Source organism: Rutidosis leptorrhynchoides, chromosome 8, assembly GCF_046630445.1.
Source record: "Rutidosis leptorrhynchoides isolate AG116_Rl617_1_P2 chromosome 8, CSIRO_AGI_Rlap_v1, whole genome shotgun sequence".
In the NCBI taxonomy this organism is placed as follows: Eukaryota; Viridiplantae; Streptophyta; class Magnoliopsida; order Asterales; family Asteraceae; genus Rutidosis; species Rutidosis leptorrhynchoides.
Window position 1 is genome coordinate 97,946,928 of NC_092340.1, and position 19,852 is coordinate 97,966,779.

A 19,852-nucleotide genomic window follows, 5' to 3' on the forward strand; every position below is an offset into this window, starting at 1 on the left:
CGAGTCATGATAACGAGTAGTACGCAACCGTAGTGATAAATAGTGATGACGATACTCATCTAGAGTAGTGGTGGTAACTTTACAACACTTGTGGATAGTAAGCTGAGACGGGGTGGATAACAGCCAAGGAGTCAGAATTCCCGAACTAGAGTGACTAACGAAGTCGTGGTCATTCGTACGCGTATAAACCTTGAATTCACGTGTGTTACCAAAAAGTGGCGGAATACGAGTTCGTATGATGAAGGTTGGGTACCATTAAAAAGTTTGCCTAAGAATGATTCAAGTATAATGCACAAGTATTCAAGTAAGTGCTATCTATAGCAAATGTATGTCAGAATGCAATGGCTAACTATCCGGTTGTAGTCTAGATTCACTAATGCGTCCTAACGACTCTGTCAGACACACTAATGCATATCCTAGTTCCCTACAACCAACGCTCTGATACCATCTGTAGCGACCCGACCAAATCGTCATTTACGGCGCCGACTACTTAGGTCCCGTTACGTGGTCGTAGTCCCTATATGAGACTCGTTTGACCAAAATTATGTCGCATTCTTTTGAAACGTATCATGCTTGCAAAGTTTAGTTTACAAAACCGTTCGACGACAAGTTTAAGTTTACAAGAGTATAAAGTATAAATGAAATAACTTGCGACATAATTAGTTTAAAATCGCGGTTGCTATAAATAGCGTAAGTATGTAAACAATATGTTTGAATCCAAAGGTGCTATCACTAGCGTATGTATGTATGTATGCTTGACCCCAAGCAAGAAATCAGAGTGTATGCATGCATGCTTGACTCCAAGCAAGTATGAGTGTACGCGGAAGCATGTATCAAATAGCCAAGTATGAACCTGAGAAACATATAGAAAACTGTCAACGAAAAACGTTGGTGAAATCATAGGTGTTTGTAATAAACGTTGTTTTTGAACCACAAGATTTAGTATTCCCATAACGTTGATTATCAAAATCGTTTGCATTCCAAAAGTATTGTTCGCGAGCACCCAATTATCAAGACTTAACATTTCCTTCCATAGAACCCCATCACAATAGTGTTAGAACATACACTGTTTCTCGAAAATATATTTCATCCGTAGACGGTAGCGAACCGTCCGAAATGAGGGTTTGTCAAACCCGTATGGCCACACAATATAAGTTCTCGCTTACACCCTGCAAGTGTAACTAATGATAATCGAATTGAGGATTTTTGTTCTAACTCGCTGTGGAATGTTTGTTTTCCTTGTACTTGTGTTCAAAGTATAAAAGTAAGTAGTACAAAATGTAACAAAGTATATGTTTCTCAGCCCACAATTTAAAAGTATAAAAAGTTGTTGAAAAGGTGGGACTATGATCTCACCTCGAGTGCACGAGTATAAAAGTACTTCACAAAGTAAACGTGTGCATGATAGTTGTTTAGCCTTGACCTAAACAAATAAGTTGTATCAATTAACCGGTTACGACACAAGGTCGGGTGAAATGTGTTCAATTAGTCCTATGGCTCGTTATGACTCGATTATATAGCATGTGAATCAAATTATCAAGTTTCATGCAAGATACAAGTAAAGAATCATGTTAGAAAGATTGCATAATCATTTGGTTAAGTTTGACAAAAAGTCAAACTTTGGTCGGTCAAAGTCAACGAAAAAGTCAACACGTTCGGGTTCGGTCCCGAACTATTTTTCTGAGGTTTTTATTCATGTATAAGCATGTTAGAACAAGTCTCATGTGAATCGGGGGTGCGTAACATAGCAAACATTATTCGAAAATTGACAAAATTGGACAGCCCACTTTGGCGCGCCGCGCGGGTGTATGGCGCGCCGCGCCATTACCTGTGCAGAGAATTCTGGCAGTTTTCACACTCAAGCACGAATCCAACTTCAAATACCCATAAATCCTAAACCGTAAACATCCAAAACAAGTATCTTATATCGTTGGAAAGGTATTTTGACAAGGAATACAACTAACCACTTTTCATCAAGCAAAAACATCATTTACAATAGCCAAAAATCTCGTCAAGTGGTCATTAAATGTTCAAAACCATCGTTTCAAGTTTACAAAACGCATTTTAAGATTCGGGAATGCAATTCACACATATGATATGCCGTTTTGAAGATAATGAAACATACAATACAACTAATCACTAACTAATAACATTTCATGGCATTCAAAGCATCAAAATTTCCTTTTAGAGTTCATCAAACCCTAATCAAGAATCACAAAACCAATAATCATGTTAATGATGTGTTCCGAATCAACCTACACATCAAATTGATGCTAAAGATGCTAGTAACACTTTTAAAACATAAACTCTAACAATTTAACAACATTAACTCATCCAAAATCAAGGATTAAGCACACCCATTTTCAAATGTTCAAACTAGTTACTCAAAACAACGAATCGAGCAAACAAAACATATATTCATGTTTTACACGAGCCATAGACACTAACTAACACCATTTCAAGTCAAAAACACGAATTTAGAGAAATCTAGAGTTTTAGAAATGTTACCCAAACGAGATGAAGTTGGTATCAAATTGTAAAGGATGAAGAGAGGATTCCAAATATGTAATTTGTTTTGAAGTTTGCTTCTCGATCCGGATTTAGATGATGATTTTATGAAGATGGGTGTTTGAGTTCATGAAAGGGAAGTAGAGTGAAAAGAGGAAGAAGGTGGGAGGTGAAATGAATGGATGGATAAGGTGGGTTGACTAGTTGACCTAGTCAACTAGTTTGCCCACTTGGCAACTTCGGTCCCTCAAGTTTCAAAGCGGGTGCGGGAATTAACCAAACGAATATTTTAAAAACGCTCGAGTAAACGAGTGATGTTATAATTAAATAACGGGAATATTATGAACGTTAGTCAATGGAAAATACGAATTTAAATAACGAAAGATATTATTTTAAAAAAAAGACAGTGTTAAAAATAAATTTTACGCAAAAACGCGGGATGTTACACACCCCGTGAGGATACCCCAGGAGATGCACGAACCGAGTGTCCGTCACACCCCGAGAGGCCTATGGATCTGATACCAGATGAAACGACCCTCGAATCGGCCCCAAGAGATGCACGAACCGAGTATCCGTCATACCTCGAGAGGCATATGGCTCTGATCGACCCCCGAATCGGCCCCAAGAGATGCACGAGCCGAGTGCCCGTCGTAACCCGAGAGACAATCGTCCTTCATAAGTGTAAGCAGTGAACTAATCAGGTATCTCCAAGTTTCAACTAAAAATCATGGTAGGAGATATTAGTTAGCCACAACTTTAAGCTTATAAAAGACCAATATTTTCTATATATAGCCGATGTGGGACGGGTTATTACATGTTTGTCATACATAATTAAATGTAATAAATTAAGATTTTATGTACATTGATTGGTGAATGTGTGTTAATCCAACCCAATAGATCAGGTGGTAATATATGTTGATTCTCATTTTGGTGAACCGACTATAGAGAGTCAACACTAAGATTTCTATCGTACCTAATTTTCACAACGCCACATCAACACTTTTCTCCCCACAACTAAACCCTAATATCCATAACACATTTCATAAAAAAATAAAAAATAGACTCACTATAATGTAAAAAAAAAAAGGATAATGCAAGTAATGAGAACTGGATGAGAAATACTATAATATTCTTATTTCCGCCCTTCCCAGAACAAATTGGACCACAAAATTGTTAGAACTAGTTTGCTAATATCAAAATGTTGGTTAGAATTCTTGAGAACTAGTTTGCTGACATAAGTGGTTTAAAGGGTTCCCTGTAAATGATAGTTCAGAGTTTCGTTATTTTTACTCATATTTACGTGGTATAATTAAGTTATTGCGTGACTGTTTTCTCCTTTTTTTTGGTCATTTTAAAATGTGTTGATACCGAGATTTAAAATTATTTTTTTTAAGAATTATTTTTTTTCATTCCACGATTCCCTAGTGGATAAAATCCTAATATTCTAATAACATATCTGAAGTTCAAAACTAACTAGCAATATTATTTGACTAGTATTATTTTCAAAAAATACCATAAAAATAACTAGCAATTTATCTTGTAAAGGTTGACAGATAATCATTTTTTAATGATATATTTGCTAGTTGTATTGCATGAGCGATATGTGCATTTATTAAATGACATACTCTTAAAATACAGGTTTTTATAGCATGTTCTTTTGCAAATCATGTCAACATCAAATCTAAACTTTCAGCCATGGGCTCTTTGGTATCAGATTCCACATTTACTATGGGTGGCATAATGGGGAGATCAGGTTAAACAGGCTTGTGCCCATTGATAAACCTACATCGAAATGCTCGGTTGACACTTAAAAGCACTCAACACGTTTTGTAGCCGCAACGCCCTCACTGATTATCTTCTTCTATAATATATCATTGTTGACACTCAAAAGCAACTAGTCATCTTAATAATCAGAATTGATTAAAAGTAGGCTACCTGTAAACTAGGAAATTATATTGTTATAATTGAAGGTACCATCAATCGGGGATGTAGCTCAAATGGTAGAGCGCTCGCTTTGCATGCGAGAGGCACGGGGTTCGATCCCCCGCATCTCCATTCTTTTTTAGTGTTTTTCAAATATATTAAAAAAAAATTACGTATGTAGTACATTAATTTTTATATATATATTATTAAATATTGTTCATGCATTTTTTTTTCAAGGGAAAACCTACACACGAACAGCAATGCGAAAGTGTTTTTTTAGGCGTCAACGTCGTTGATCTCCGGTCCGGTTACCGTGAATAACCCGTACCCGAGATGATGATCTCGGGAGGGTGGCCAACGAATTGCCCGCCGGTCGATAGTCGGACCCTATCGACGGCAAAGGGAGAAAAAACCCTACAAGACCCGTAGGTAAAAACCCTAGTGTTGCGATCGTGAAGACGATCGTGGAGAAGATCCGGCGAGAACTGCCGTATGCGTTGCGGACTTGCGGTGGTGAAGGAGTTGCGGTGTGATCGAATGACCGCATGAGGGTGTATGCGATTGGGAGCGTGTGAACTTGATGTAGGTTTTGCCCCATATTTATAGATGGGAATTAGGGTTACTTGACTTGGGGCCCAAGTTAATTGCGTAGACCCTAATTGGGCCAAAACCCTACGTCATCAAGTCCCCCAAGTTCGGTATGATATTTTTGTCAAGTATCGTATTGTACTTCTCATTATGCTGCGGAAAATAAGTTCACAGGAGCCTACGCAAACAACTGTGCGTAAACCCGCGAACATATGCGCAAAAAACCGCATGCAGAATGCGTGGGGAAACCGCATGAACTAGCATGCGTATGTAGTACATTAATTTTTATATATATATATTATTAAATATTGTTCATGCATATTTTTTCCAAGGGAAAACCTACACACGAACAGCAATGCGAAAGTGTTTTTTTAGGCGTCAACGTCGTTGATCTCCGGTCCGGTTACCGTGAATAACCCGTACCCGAGATGATGATCTCGGGAGGGTGGCCAACGAATTGCCCGCCGGTCGATAGTCGGACCCTATCGACGGCAAAGGGAGAAAAAACCCTACAAGACCCGTAGGTAAAAACCCTAGTGTTGCGATCGTGAAGACGATCGTGGAGAAGATCCGGCGAGAACTGCCGTATGCGTTGCGGACTTGCGGTGGTGAAGGAGTTGCGGTGTGATCGAATGACCGCATGAGGGTGTATGCGATTGGGAGCGTGTGAACTTGATGTAGGTTTTGCCCCATATTTATAGATGGGAATTAGGGTTACTTGACTTGGGGCCCAAGTTAATTGCGTAGACCCTAATTGGGCCAAAACCCTACGTCATCAAGTCCCCCAAGTTCGGTATGATATTTTTGTCAAGTATCGTATCGAACTTCTCATTATGCTGCGGAAAATAAGTTCACAGGAGCCTGCGCAAACAACTGTACGTAAACCCGCGAACATATGCGCAAAAAACCGCATGCAGAATGCGTGGGGAAACCGCATGAACTAGCATGCGTAAAACCGCATGAAAATTGCGTCTAAAGTCGCGGACAACTGTGCGCAAAGCGTGCGTAACCTGGACAAAAGCGTGTGGACAATTGCGCAAGCGCGCGAACATCTGCGCTAAATATTCATGTACTTAAACCGCATATAACGATTTAAAAGCTCAATAAGAAAAGACAAACCTTCTCAAACCGAACGATAGACGGTAGAAACACGAGACATAATGCATCGTGCCCCACGGTGGGCGCCAATTGTTCATGCATATTTTTTCCAAGGGAAAACCTACACACGAACAGCAATGCGAAAGTGTTTTTTTAGGCGTCAACGTCATTGATCTCCGGTCCGGTTACCGTGAATAACCCGTACCCGAGATGATGATCTCGGGAGGGTGGCCAACGAATTGCCCGCCGGTCGATAGTCGGACCCTATCGACGGCAAAGGGAGAAAAAACCCTACAAGACCCGTAGGTAAAAACCCTAGTGTTGCGATCGTGAAGACGATCGTGGAGAAGATCCGGCGAGAACTGCCGTATGCGTTGCGGACTTGCGGTGGTGAAGGAGTTGCGGTGTGATCGAATGACCGCATGAGGGTGTCGCCAATTGTTCATGCATATTTTTTCCAAGGGAAAACCTACACACGAACAGCAATGCGAAAGTGTTTTTTTAGGCGTCAACGTCATTGATCTCCGGTCCGGTTACCGTGAATAACCCGTACCCGAGATGATGATCTCGGGAGGGTGGCCAACGAATTGCCCGCCGGTCGATAGTCGGACCCTATCGACGGCAAAGGGAGAAAAAACCCTACAAGACCCGTAGGTAAAAACCCTAGTGTTGCGATCGTGAAGACGATCGTGGAGAAGATCCGGCGAGAACTGCCGTATGCGTTGCGGACTTGCGGTGGTGAAGGAGTTGCGGTGTGATCGAATGACCGCATGAGGGTGTATGCGATTGGGAGCGTGTGAACTTGATGTAGGTTTTGCCCCATATTTATAGATGGGAATTAGGGTTACTTGACTTGGGGCCCAAGTTAATTGCGTAGACCCTAATTGGGCCAAAACCCTACGTCATCAAATATAAATTAATTTATAAATATAAATATATAGAATATATAATTTCCAGGAATTTCCAAATTATAAAAGAACTACATTCTAAACCATAGCTGGTAATCTGAGCCTTTATCAACAAACTTTTGCCAACTCCCATCCAAATCTATTTCTTTTGAAGGGTTCCAATCAAAGTGCCCAAGCTTCATCACTAATGTATCTCCAATCTGAGCCACATAACCGTCGTTATTCGCGTGATAAATCTTCACAGGACTTCGACAATGGATCCCTGCTCGCTTTCTAGCGTCTATTAGTTCCGTTATCACATCATGCAGCCCGAAATCATAGAAATGGTCATAAAATACCACAGGCTGCAAAATAAATCCATAAAATAGTTAATTTAAACCTTATCTCAAATCCAAAACCAAATCTAAAAGTGGCAGATGAACTTACCGTTCCAGGATGTGTTAAGATGTATGCGTATCCTTGCATAAGCTTATCTCGTGGAAACGGCCAATGACCCTGTAACAAGATATCCATAATATACTCCGTATTGTATATTTCATATTTCATGCATTTTATTAGGCAGTAATAAATCCATAATGAAAACCCAATGAGGTCTCAAATTTGTTTTCAAATCTAATTATATTTGAAGGGTACTATTATTTACTTCCAAAAAACCATAAATTTTAATAATATATAGGGTCTGATAATAAATCCACTTATCTTTTTGATAAATGTAAGTATACTATGCATTAATGACTTGTACTGCATAATAAAAGTGGATTTATTAACTTACCCAAGATAGAATGGAGAAATGGGATATGATTAACTGCCAGGTTTGCCCCTTATGCAACTCTGTTAAAGATTCACACGTACATTTGTTTATTGATTGCATATATGCCAAAGATGTGTGGAAATATTTTAAAGGTAAAGCTAGGGCTGATGATATGATAGACATAATTATTGAAGGCCAACTGACATGGGATGATCTTATTGATCATTTTGTTAAAATCCCATGTAACAAATCCATATGGAGTATTATTGGAAGATTGGTGGTTGCTGCAATTATATACTTCATTTGGCAGGAAAGAAATTTCAGAATTTTTAAAGGTGATCGAAGAACTGTTGATGTTGTTTGTAGTGTTATTCAAGAAGTGATTAGGTTAAGGCTAGAGGGTCTTAAGATAAACAACTCAGATCAGGTCAGAAATGCAGCTGGTATTTGGAATTTTGGTATGGAGAGTGTCATGGTTCAAATAAATACTAGTTTAAATGGTTGAGTCAATTTACTGCTGGATATGTAGGTGGATCTTGTGGTATAGGGTATTTTGGTTATATGCAGGTTTGACTTATATTAGTCAAAATGTTCGTGGTCATTGGTTAGGAATATTAAGGAATATGTATAAAATTAGAACATTATATTGTTACTTGGTTTTTTTGTTTGTTAAATTTTGTAGGTATCCCATTCTGGAAATGTTGGTGTATCTTTTGGAGCAAAGTCAAAGGGAGTCTAAGATTAAAGAGATAAAAGATTTGAAAGATCAAGAGCAGGATTCTTTAGAGTCATGCCCAAGGATATGGATCACTTTGAAGCAGTGTTGTAAAAAACGGAAAAACGGGGGTGTAGACGGGGGTGTAGACGGATTTTGGAGTGCCCCGTCCCGTTTATACATAAAACGTTTGAAAAAACGGAAATCGGCCAAAAAACGGTCAAAAGACGGTCAAACACGGTCCGAGACGGGAAAAAACGGGTTTTTCTGATTTTTTTCAAGTTTTTTTTTTTTTTTAATATTAAACGTTGTGCTATTACTTAGGGTTTCTTTTTTTATGTTTGAAATGTTGAAGTATTTAAACATGTGTGAAATGCTTATGTTTGGAATAATGTAATGTACAATATATATATAATATATAACATTTTTATTTAAAAGTCAACGTTAGTCAACATCCGTCTAGACCTCCGTCTCGACCCCGTCTCGACCCTTTTAGGACCCGACCGTCTCGACCCCGTCTCGCGTCTTTTGCAACCTTGCTTTGAAGTATAAAGGTATGCATTGTGTTTTGAATTTAAAATGTCATTTCTTGCAGGTGGTTCTTCAATTGGTTATGAGTCATAGGTCTTATAGAAATGGTATTGGTGATTGTATAGACTTTGTCTTTTATTGGTATAGGGATGAATTATGGTGAATGTTTTATTTTCTATGCTTTCTAGTTTGGTAGAAAGTGTAATAGTGTTTCGGATGGTTCACTAAAAATCATCCCCCCATGTACTTTTCGTTTTTTGATGGTATAAAATTCTCCGGGGTACCGTCCCCTTTTTCCAAAAAAAAAAAAAGTGGATTTATTAAAAAGTTAAGTGGATTTATCATCACCCATAGTTGGATATAGTGGAGTCTTGTGTATAATTTAAAGAGTATATTGTATAAAAAGTTTCTTAGTGGGGTCATTGGACCCCACACCCCCACGATTAGAATCGCCCCTGTTATTAGGCCAACATGTTAAAAGGTGTAAGTTGTACTTTTTCTACTGTAACCATTAGATTGAAATACAAGAATTAGGAGTGGACCTGTGTTGATCCAGTATCGTGGTTCTCTAAGAACGTAACAGCACGTGACGGCCACCATCCCATTACTCCGGTTGGTTTTCCGTTTGGATCTATCAATCTCCAATACTCGTTATGCAGTGCAGAATGAAGGATTCCCTGTTCAGTATAACGAGCTTTATAAAGTTTGTTGTTCACTAGTTAGTATACAGACTCACTCGATATTTCACCTTTGTTGTGACATCAAATGCAGATGAGGAACCACCGGTAGCGTTGATCCAGTTAATTACACGTTGACGATGTGCATCTGAACACATACAAACAAAAGTATCCTTTAAGGCCTTAGGAGCGATATAATGTAAATAAACTTGATATTTTTTTATGTAAGAAGTTAAGTAGTAGCGTGGGTCAAGGTTGCAAAAATCGCTACTCGGAAAGTACTCAGTTGTAATTTTTTAGGGAGTACATGGCAACTTGGGAGTACTCAGATGTATGTTGACCAAGATTGACTTTGACCGATTTGGCCGAGTTTTGACCAATTTTGACTGATTTTCCGAGTAATTCCTAGGTTTGACCAAGTTTTGACCGAATTTCCGAGTAATCTCTAGTTTTGGCCAAGTTTGACTGAGTTTTGACCGAGTACTCCCCGAGTTGAAAAACCAAGTACTCGCAAAGTAATTCCGAGTTCTGCAACACTGGCATCGGTAAATGCATCTGCAAGTTACCTTGATTGTAGCAAAGATTACCGCCTTCATAAGACAGACTATCCCAATATTCTCCGATTGCAAATGCGGGTTTTGAAGTTTCAATGTATTCTTTCACATATTCACCCGAGAACCCCCTGTAAGTAAAATTATAGAAGTAAACAAGTGTAGATCTTTCAATGGTTTGCGTTATATTGTACTGTCACAAACATCAATTATCATACGCATTACGTAAGATTGTTAAAGTAAAAAAATAAACTTCACCTCACAAAGTCAAGGCGCCACCCATCATAACCGATATTGTTTCGGAGCCAATTCAGCCACTGTTTTACATCGTTTCTTACAAACTCCTGGGAATGATCGATGTTAGGTGCTGCATGAAATATGTCACCTGTCATTTATAACACAAACAGTCAGTTAAGTTCGGTTACAATTTAACTACGATATTTATTCATAGTAGCCTACCCGTAAAGTTAGGTGTAAGTGAAATGTATTGAAATTTTTGTGCAGAAGTATACCACTTGAAGGACCTCCACGGCCTTGGAAATTAGGATCATCACAAACAATCGCTTCGGGACCCCACGGAAGCTTGCCACCAAAAATGTTCCATATTCCATTTTCACTCTGTCATCAGCAAAAACTACGATCTAAGAAAGATGAACTAATACAGTGTAGTGTGTACTTAGTTGTATACTTTAAAAGAGTTTGAAACACCATAAATATACAATGAGACAACATGATTATTAAGCAAACCAATTGAATACAAGTGACACATAGTTCACCTGTTTATGAGCACATCGATGATTAAGTACGACATCTCCCAAGGCCTGTAAAACAAGAAAAGCATATTTACGTTCCATCAGCTTCAACATTGTACGTGAAAATGAAACTAAGTATTGGTCAAGTGCACCAGGTGTTGTACATAACAATGTTGTTGCACTCTTACATCCGGAAAATGGAGAGATTAACAGAAATTCACAATTAGAATTCAAAGAACTAGTAAAAAAAGTTTTTTTTCCCCTTCTCGAGAGGTTAAACTTGTTCAAGTTACCCCCGGGTAGGGTGTGTATTTTACTCTTATGTACGTAGCTTAACCGAGTAACTGTGACCGTTTCGGACCCTTTCCCTGGTCGAACCTCTTGTGAGGATAGACGTTAACCATTATGCCATCTTGTGATGGTTATAAAAAAAGCTTTTCTAGATACATTTTATGAAGACAAAATTACAAGGACAGTCCCTGTGGTTCATACGAAATTGCAGGTTCAGTTCCTAAAATATTTTTTTTTTCTGCAAACCATAGTGATTGTCATTGTCAAAAAAAAAAATTCAGGGACTGAACGTGCACTTTCGTACAAACCACAGGGACCGTCCTTGTAATTTTGTCTTTTATGAATCTATTGCTGAGACTGCTGCTCACTATAATTTCATTTTAAATTATACCAACAGATGCTGATTATGCAACTCCTGTATGCAGTACTTGAGCTCCTCCTGGGTTCCGTATGCCGAGTTCAAGTTGTAGAGATCAGAAGGCATATACCCTGCACTCATTCGATGATACTTATTAGTATACCTATGTTACACCACTTTCTTTTTTTGTTGATAAATTACTCCACTTTTTACTACAGGTAAAAGTAAAATTCAAGTAAAAAATAATGACCTTGTGGAGCAACAGATTCAGTTGGAGGAGGTAACCACACCGCTGTTATTCCACATCGGGATAAATCCGCTGCTTTCGGTGCCAGATCCATGTACCACTTTTTTCTACAGCTTTCCCAGTTGAAACCTTGAAACTTCATTTATCAAAAAAATTAAAAAATTCTCACATCTTACATAAGTAATTCATTAGAAAATATATTGTTGTAACGAATATGTATGAAGTTACTAACCACAATCTCACGTCCGGTACCAGTTCCTGGCTCTGTGTCAAACAATAAACATGTCAAAATCATGTGACTCACTAACGACCCGTTTTGACCAGAACCCATTTTGCCACCTATAGTAGAAAGTTGAGATAAAAGCACCTGTTTTGATCTCTTCTGCAGTCTCCTGCCATTGAACGGTCTTCCGTTGTAGAGCGCGTTCTAAAGCCTTTCGTTTCTTTTCAACAACTTCTTTATCAATCACACGATCAATCGACACGTCGCGATCCTTCGGTTTCGCTTGTGCAATCGACCATACTTCATCCGGTTTAGGCAAATCCAAAGGTTTGAATTTTGAAGTATCGGGATCAAAAGCATTAATCTTTCTAGGCGGAAGTTTAACGCGCACCGAACCAATCCTTCGCGCCATCCAATCTGGTATCTCTCTACGAGGACCATTGTTAAGCAATTTTAGTTTTTGAGAATCGTCATCGATTACAAGGGCTAATCGCCCACCATTGACAACTTTTACATTTTTATCCATCTCATCTACTTCAATTTCCTTGATCGATGTTTTCCTATCGTGCATGATTATTGATAAAAATTCCTGTTGCTTAAGTTTAGACATAGCCAACTCGTTAAGTAACCGATCTCTCTCTTTTTCTATCAACAAAATTGCATTTCGAGTTGCCATCAATTCATCTTCATTTACTTCATCACCCGCAATATTTACTGAAACCTCACCCGACTCACCCTATAGAAATCATATACCGAATGATACAAGATTTCAATTAAACCAGTAAATGATGTTTTAAGGATCATGAATGTAGGAGTATAACTTACCACACTGTAGCAAACTGCATCCCTTGATTTTAAGATGTTGTTACTTTTATGTAAACATTTTCTGCAAAAATTATATGTTGGAGTCTTACAATACACTGTTGTTAAAGTCGGCTGAGTCGGCCGAGGCGTCACGCATCGGTTTGGGGACTATCCCGTCCCGACTCGCCAAAAAACGCCTTAAAAGGAGTCAGTCAACGCTAAAAACTCCGGTCAAAGTCGGGGTGAGTCGGGTATGCCTCGGCCAATGTCGGTCAAAGTCAAAGTTAGGTCAAAAAACATATTTTATTTAATTAGAATTTGTTTCATAGATCTATGTTTCAAATATTTATGATTTATTTTGATATATTTATGTGTAATATATAAGTTTAAGTTATTTATTACTAAAAGTCCACGTTGGTCAACGCCCGTCTAGTCCCCGACTCGACCCTCCAAAAGACTCGCGACATTTACAACCTTGCTAACATATTTGTTGAAAATAAATAAAAAGTTATATAAACCTTTTAATTTCGGAGCGTTTTCGTGTTAGGGAAGATTCCTTTGGACCAAGATACAAGTTAATCGGACAAATGCGTGAGGAAACATATAGGTTATGCGGAAGGGTCCAGATGGTAACATCTGCTAGTGAGATAGTAGCCATTTCCTTCCTATTAAGAGAAGCAATAATGATAACAAAAGCTTAGAGTAAGACCAAAAATATTATTGAATGCCGAGAAAATTTCATACTGCATGTAAGACGTATTAACTACTAATAAAAAAACGCAAGAAAAAACACACCACACGAAATCTTAGCGGCGAATAGTTACAAATCTTATAAAAAATGTTAGAACTTTAAATTTTACTCGATCCTTGATTTTGAAGGTTTATATATACAAAGAGGTGTAACTGAGTCAGACCAATCCAGACATGACTCGATCAAGTAAAGTTGAGCTAAAGCTCATTTAGCATACATTCGATTCAAGGTTTTGGTTGTAATATCACTTGTAAGCTTTATAAATCCGTGTTATTTTACATTTAATATTCACCTTATTGTTTATATATTTACATAAACTGTAATGTATATTGGAATTAAGTCGAGTTGAGCCGAATCCAGTTCTAATATATTGAGTTCATCGATACTAGGTTTTTGGAGAAAACTAAGAGTCGAGTAATCAGTGGCGGAACTTGAACTTGGATACAGACGGGGCGGTGTAAAAATTTAATAAAATTTTCATTGTCAGCAGGGTTAAACACTAAAAAAAAACCTTATTTTTTTGTATAATTTTTTTTTTAGTGTAAAATTTTTTGTTCCGTAAAATCTAGGTGGGGCGGATACCACCTTTGGATTCCACTAAGTACCGCCCCTACGAGAAATCAAACTCGGTCAAACTTGGTCAAATTTGGGCAAACTCGGTTAAAACTCGGGTTGGTCAAAACTCGGGATTACTTGGAAAATCAGTCAAAACTTGGGATTACTTGGAAAATCGGTCATAAAACTCGATCAAAGTCAAACTTGGTCGACATCCGAATACTCTTCGAGTTGCCGAGTACTCCATATAAAGTCCCAACTGAGTACTTCCCAAGAAACGAGATTTGCAACCATGGATACTGTCATACTACCATCAAATGAATAATGCCAATTTCGGAAGTCAAAGCAAACAACAAAGACCCAGAAAAAGTAACTTATAGCGCTCATAGTGCAGACATTAAAGGTGTGTTTGATAACACATAACTTATAGTTCAAAATCTAATTCATTCCTAGGTTCAGCCATATTAAACTTGCTCTTGAATGACAATAATAACCTGTTTGATACTCATTCTCAATTAACACATTTAAATGTATATTATCGTATTAATCTTTTACATGAATAAATAAAAGTAGATAGTAGTTCGAAAATTGTTTTGGATATATTTTAAGGATGATTTAAAAAAAAAAAAAAAAAAAAAAAATAATAAGAGCTCAACTCTAAACAACAAGTAGACAATTTTTTGTCATTTAGAATCATCTGTCAGCATCACCTATTAGAAGGTTACAAGCATGCAGTGCCGAATGAATTAATTAGGAAGCAAACAAACACAACCTACACGGCATAAGACATTAAACATGTATAAACATTTGCATTAAGAAAATTAAAATGAAGAGGCCAAAATTCAGTTCAGATACAAAAAAAATGATGGATTCATAAGAGATTAAGATATACTGTATTAGTGATCACGAACAGAGTAACACAAGTATGTAGACAATCACATGATAAATACAGTATATATCTCTTAATTCTGACCTGAAAATTTGGGAATTGTAGAGCAGAAGAAGCAGGCAAGTATCAAGAATCAGAAGGGTGGATTAAATAGTATTTGCATTTAGGATGTGCAACACTACAGGGATTAGATACCATCAAATGAGTAATTTTCAAATAAAATCTGAATGATGATATTATTATTATTATATTATGTAAAATTAACTTGAAAGTAGACCGACTTTTTTTGGGTGCGGGTGCCGCACGGGATCTCGCCATAAAGCACTGAAACTGTACTTACCTTTGCGTAAATTACTTTATTGCCCCCCTTTTCCTCTACTTCTACAACTCATTGACTTTTCAATAATCTTAAGTTCAAAAATTTTAATTTTAATTTATTTTATATTACCCAATTTTTTTTTTAGCTAAAATAACGAATACAATTAATATGATAACCTTCATCGAATAATGAAGGAACCTAGCGATTACAGATCAAGACTCGATAAGGCTTGAAACAAGTAAGCGTCACAAACCGACGATAACTTTAACCGAACCGAACCAAAAGTGTTATAACTAAACTAGCAAACAAAGAAACGGCCAATTAAGAATACAAAAAACAAATTCTTAACAAACAAGCATAGACTAACACAAAACTAAACAATCATAAAACCAAAAGAAGGTAAGGCAGGGATCTTTTCCGTCCCTTTCATTCGGACGATTAGTAATTCTGTTAACTTTGTCGATGTGAACACCTTTACGTTTTCGAGACTTGAAGTTGTATGAGAGGACGTTTGTGACGCCCCGTACAAAATCAACGTGTACGGATCATCAACAACAGGTCCATTACAAGGTTACAACACTATATGATGTTTTAAAACAAGTTTGCATTCATGAAAAGATAACGTTTTACAAAAGATAGCGTGCTTCTACGAATAGAAAGCATTAATATAAGTACGTGACACAAAGGTCATTACAAAGCCATTGTTCAAATGTAACATAAGTTGTGAATGCAAAGTAAGGTTCCATGTTTGAGACATCTCTAAACAGAGCAGCGGGAGTCTAACACAACAAGTCTATAACAGCGAGACTAATACAGCGGAAGCAATATACGTCTAAGCACCTGAGAAATAACATGCTTTAAAATGTCAACACGAATGTTGGTGAGCTATAGTTTAATTGTAATCAACAATGTAATGTAGGCCACGAGATTTCGTTTTCAAAACAGTATGAAAAGTATATGCTTAACCGTGGGCACTTGGTAACTAACTTAACGTAAATATCACCCCCTAAAAGTACACTTGGCGAGTGCGTAAGTTTACGAAGTATTAAACACCAGTTAAATGCTAGCGCGACTAGCCCGAGTGGGGATGTCAAACCCTATGGATCCATATCTAAGATTCGCGTTCACCGGTTCATAAACCAATGACTAAACATTACCGAGCTGAAGGGAAAATTTATGCCGTTATATTTAAGTACTCGTGCCTAGTAAGTAAAACATAAAAAGCGCATGTATTCTCAGTCCCAATAATAGTTAAAGTAAAAAGGGAAGCTATAACTCACAGTGAAAATGCGGTAAAAGTCGGTACGAGGTAAGTAAGCAAGTAAGTCGGTCCGAAAGGTCCTCAACCTAAGTTAAAAGTTACTAAGTCAGTAAATCGTCCCAAATGGTTTAAAATTACGTAAGTTAAGTCTTAAGTGTCATCATCATCATTATCGTACGTAAAAAGTAAAGTAAGTTTTCAATCAAGAATAGAGATCGAAACAAAGGCTGAATTCGTTCAGCTGCTATGACCTCTATACAAACTGAAATGATGCGCGGTCAGTGGCCAAGGCTCCGTATGTGATTCCTCTAACCGTTGTCCAATTTTCAGAACCTAACTCGATGTCGTTTGACCGTGGCGACGGTTCAAGCGCAAGTAGGTCAGAATTTTTCAGCACGTCGTTACAAAGGCGTAGTGACTTTCGGGAGGCTATAAATCCTAAACCGTATATCGGATTTAGGCGAGTCTTAAACGAAAAGTCATCTACTCGAACCGAACTATCTGGAAATCAACCTTTCCAGAAGCCTAGGAGTCTGATCAGACCCTGAAAAACAGAAAACGAGTGCTCCGGTGGGTTTTTTGGTGTTTGATGCTCATCACGGTTCTCATCCTTGATGCGTATAAGCCTCAAGTGTACAACTCTTGATGTTTTAGCATCACTGTAACCAAGGTTTAACCATCAACACACAAAGTCAAGACTAAGAAATAAAATACAACTCATGTGAGAGTTTGAGCAAGGTGATGAACCAAAGTTACATCAATTTCTTAGTTTCAACACAAGTACAATTTCTATTAAGCTATAAACTTTGAATCAAACTAAATAAGCAAGACCTTAAGTTATAGAACTTATATCTTAGCTAAGTATGAAAGACCTTAGACTAAAAAGTCTAGATCTCATGTTCTTGGTGAAACCCTAAGTCATAACACTTAGACTTTCAACTTTTACACAACCATATGTTATGAAACTTAGATTTTGTAAAGTAGAATGAACATAAGCTAATGAGCTTTTGTTTAAATAAAGTAGAAGACCATAAGTTATACAACTTAGATCAAACACAAAAATGAAACCCTAAGCTAGAGAGCTTGGATTCCTAACAACACTTATGAGATCTCAAGCTAGTAAGCTTGTATCTTTTGTTTAATGAAAACACAAGTCACAAATCTAAAGTACAACCAATCAAAGAAGATCATAAGTTAATAAACTTTGATCTTAACTAACTTTTTGTAGAAATCTCAAGCTAGTAAGCTTGTATTTCAAAATTTCTTGAAGATCCATAAAGTAAAAAAGTTGGATCTACAAGTTTCATGAAGATCATAAACATGAGTTTTGATCTTTTAACACAATTAAAGAGATCTTAAGTTAATCACTTAGATCTAACAAGATTATGAAGATTCAAAGCTAAAAAGATTGAATCCTTCATGTTCTTGAAGACTTTTCAAAACAAAGTTTGAATCTTACAAGAGTTATGAAGATTCAAGTTACAAAACTTGAATATTTGATTATGATGATGATGATTCACGAAAATAAAGAAGAAAAGAAGATCAAGAACACTTACAAGTTCTTCAAGTTTTAGAGAGAAGTTAGAGAGAGACTTGAGAGAAAATGTGTGTGTGTGTGTTTGAATGAAATGAAATGAGAGTTTAAAAAAAGATAAAATGGTGGTGGGGTGGTGCATGGCCGACGGCTTTGGAGAGGGAATGGGGGGACCATTTGGCCTCAAGTGGTGGTGGCATGGTGTGGTCCATGGTGGTGGTACAAAGTAATGTTGGAATGTTGAGTGGCATGCAACAAAGTGTAAGCATTAGTACATAAGCATGCAAGTTACTTGTCTTAATACTTACATGGGCTGGTTAATCCACTAATTAGTCCACTAAGTTGAGTAAGTTGGGCCATGGAAGTCTATTAAGGTAAAAGTCCATTAAGGTAACTAGTGAGCATTAGTAAACACTAAGCGTAATTAAATAAGCCATTAAGCCAAGTAATTGTCATAAAATAAATAACAATTAAGTTTACGTAGTCATAATATTCCAATTATGACAAAAGTTTAACGTGTACCAAGTACGTAGCTCGTTTTAAACGATAAGTGACACTAACGGTCGTAAATGCAATCAAGGATCATGTTAAGTAACTAAGTACTTAAAAATACGTTGTAGATATTAATGAAAGTAATTAACATAATTAATGATCCCAGAATATCATCAAAATCAGTACGCACAAATACGCAGTTTCGTGAAAGTAATAAATATAATTATAAGTCGAAAAAGTCGGGTCGTTACATTACCCACCTGTTAAAGAAAATTTCGTCCCGAAATTTAAGCTGAGGTAGATGGTGGAGTCGGGAAAAGGTGAGGATACTTCTGCATCATTTGATCCTCTCGTTCCCAAGTAAACTCAGGTCCTCGCTTAGCATTCCAACGGACTCGGACAATTGGAATCTTGTTGTGTTTTAAAGTCTTAACCTCACGGTCCATGATTTCAACGGGTTCTTCCATGAAGTGGAGTTTGTCATCAATTGTAAGCTCCTCTAGTGGTATGACAAGTTCTAGTTCAGCAAGACACTTCTTCAGATTCGATACATGGAAGGTAGGATGAACGGAGCTCAATTGAGTCGGAAGATCCAAACGGTAAGCAACGGGTCCAATACGTTCCAAGATTTCAAAAGGACCAATATATCGCCGATTTAACTTTCCACGCTTTCCGAAACGGATTACACCTTTCCAAGGTGCGACTTTCAACATCACACGGTCACCCACTTGGAATTCAAAATCCTTACGTTTAAGGTCGGCATAGCTCTTTTGATGATCACGGGCCGTCTTGAGCCTCGCTTGAATTTGGACAATCTTCTCGGTTGTTTCATGGATTAGCTCGGGTCCGGTGATTTGCTTCTCGCCTACTTCGGGCTAACAAATAGGAGAATGACATTTGCGGCCATACAACGCTTCGAAAGGTACGGCATTAATACTCGAATGATAACTATTGTTGTAAGAAAATTCGGCTAGCGGCAAATGCTTTTCCCAAGGTTTTCCGAAATCAATAACACAAGCACGCAACATGTAGTGACCCGAACTTTTCCATGTTTATATATATATTAAATGAAATTGTTATTTACATGATTAAGTGTTTCCAACATGTTAAGCAATCAAATTTGTTA

General features: G+C 37.5%; 1 protein-coding gene and 1 non-coding gene across 3 annotated transcripts; one reads left to right on the forward strand and one right to left on the reverse strand.

The window, feature by feature from the left end:
- Positions 1 to 4,490: 4,490 nt before the first annotated feature.
- TRNAA-UGC (transfer RNA alanine (anticodon UGC)) lies at positions 4,491 to 4,563 on the forward strand. Its single transcript has one exon. It is a non-coding gene; the product is annotated as a tRNA-Ala (tRNA).
- Positions 4,564 to 7,077: 2,514 nt separating this feature from the next.
- On the reverse strand, positions 7,078 to 15,437 carry LOC139862359 (probable alpha-amylase 2). 2 transcript variants are annotated; one of them, XM_071850952.1, is made up of 16 exons: positions 15,402 to 15,437; positions 15,205 to 15,298; positions 13,444 to 13,590; positions 12,947 to 13,007; positions 12,266 to 12,857; positions 12,131 to 12,162; positions 11,902 to 12,034; positions 11,685 to 11,782; positions 11,027 to 11,071; positions 10,763 to 10,868; positions 10,509 to 10,635; positions 10,266 to 10,381; positions 9,771 to 9,847; positions 9,565 to 9,699; positions 7,452 to 7,520; positions 7,078 to 7,369 (listed from the first exon to the last, which is right to left on the reverse strand). In XM_071850952.1, exons 3-16 carry the CDS (start codon positions 13,581 to 13,583, stop codon positions 7,097 to 7,099), a joined length of 2,004 nt encoding a protein of 667 aa, XP_071707053.1. In that variant the 5' UTR covers positions 13,584 to 13,590; positions 15,205 to 15,298; positions 15,402 to 15,437; the 3' UTR covers positions 7,078 to 7,096. The 2 variants fall into 2 exon arrangements, with proteins under 2 accessions (XP_071707053.1, XP_071707052.1); XM_071850951.1 differs by lacking the exon at positions 15,402 to 15,437 and having other exon boundaries at positions 15,205 to 15,336.
- Positions 15,438 to 19,852: the final 4,415 nt, after the last annotated feature.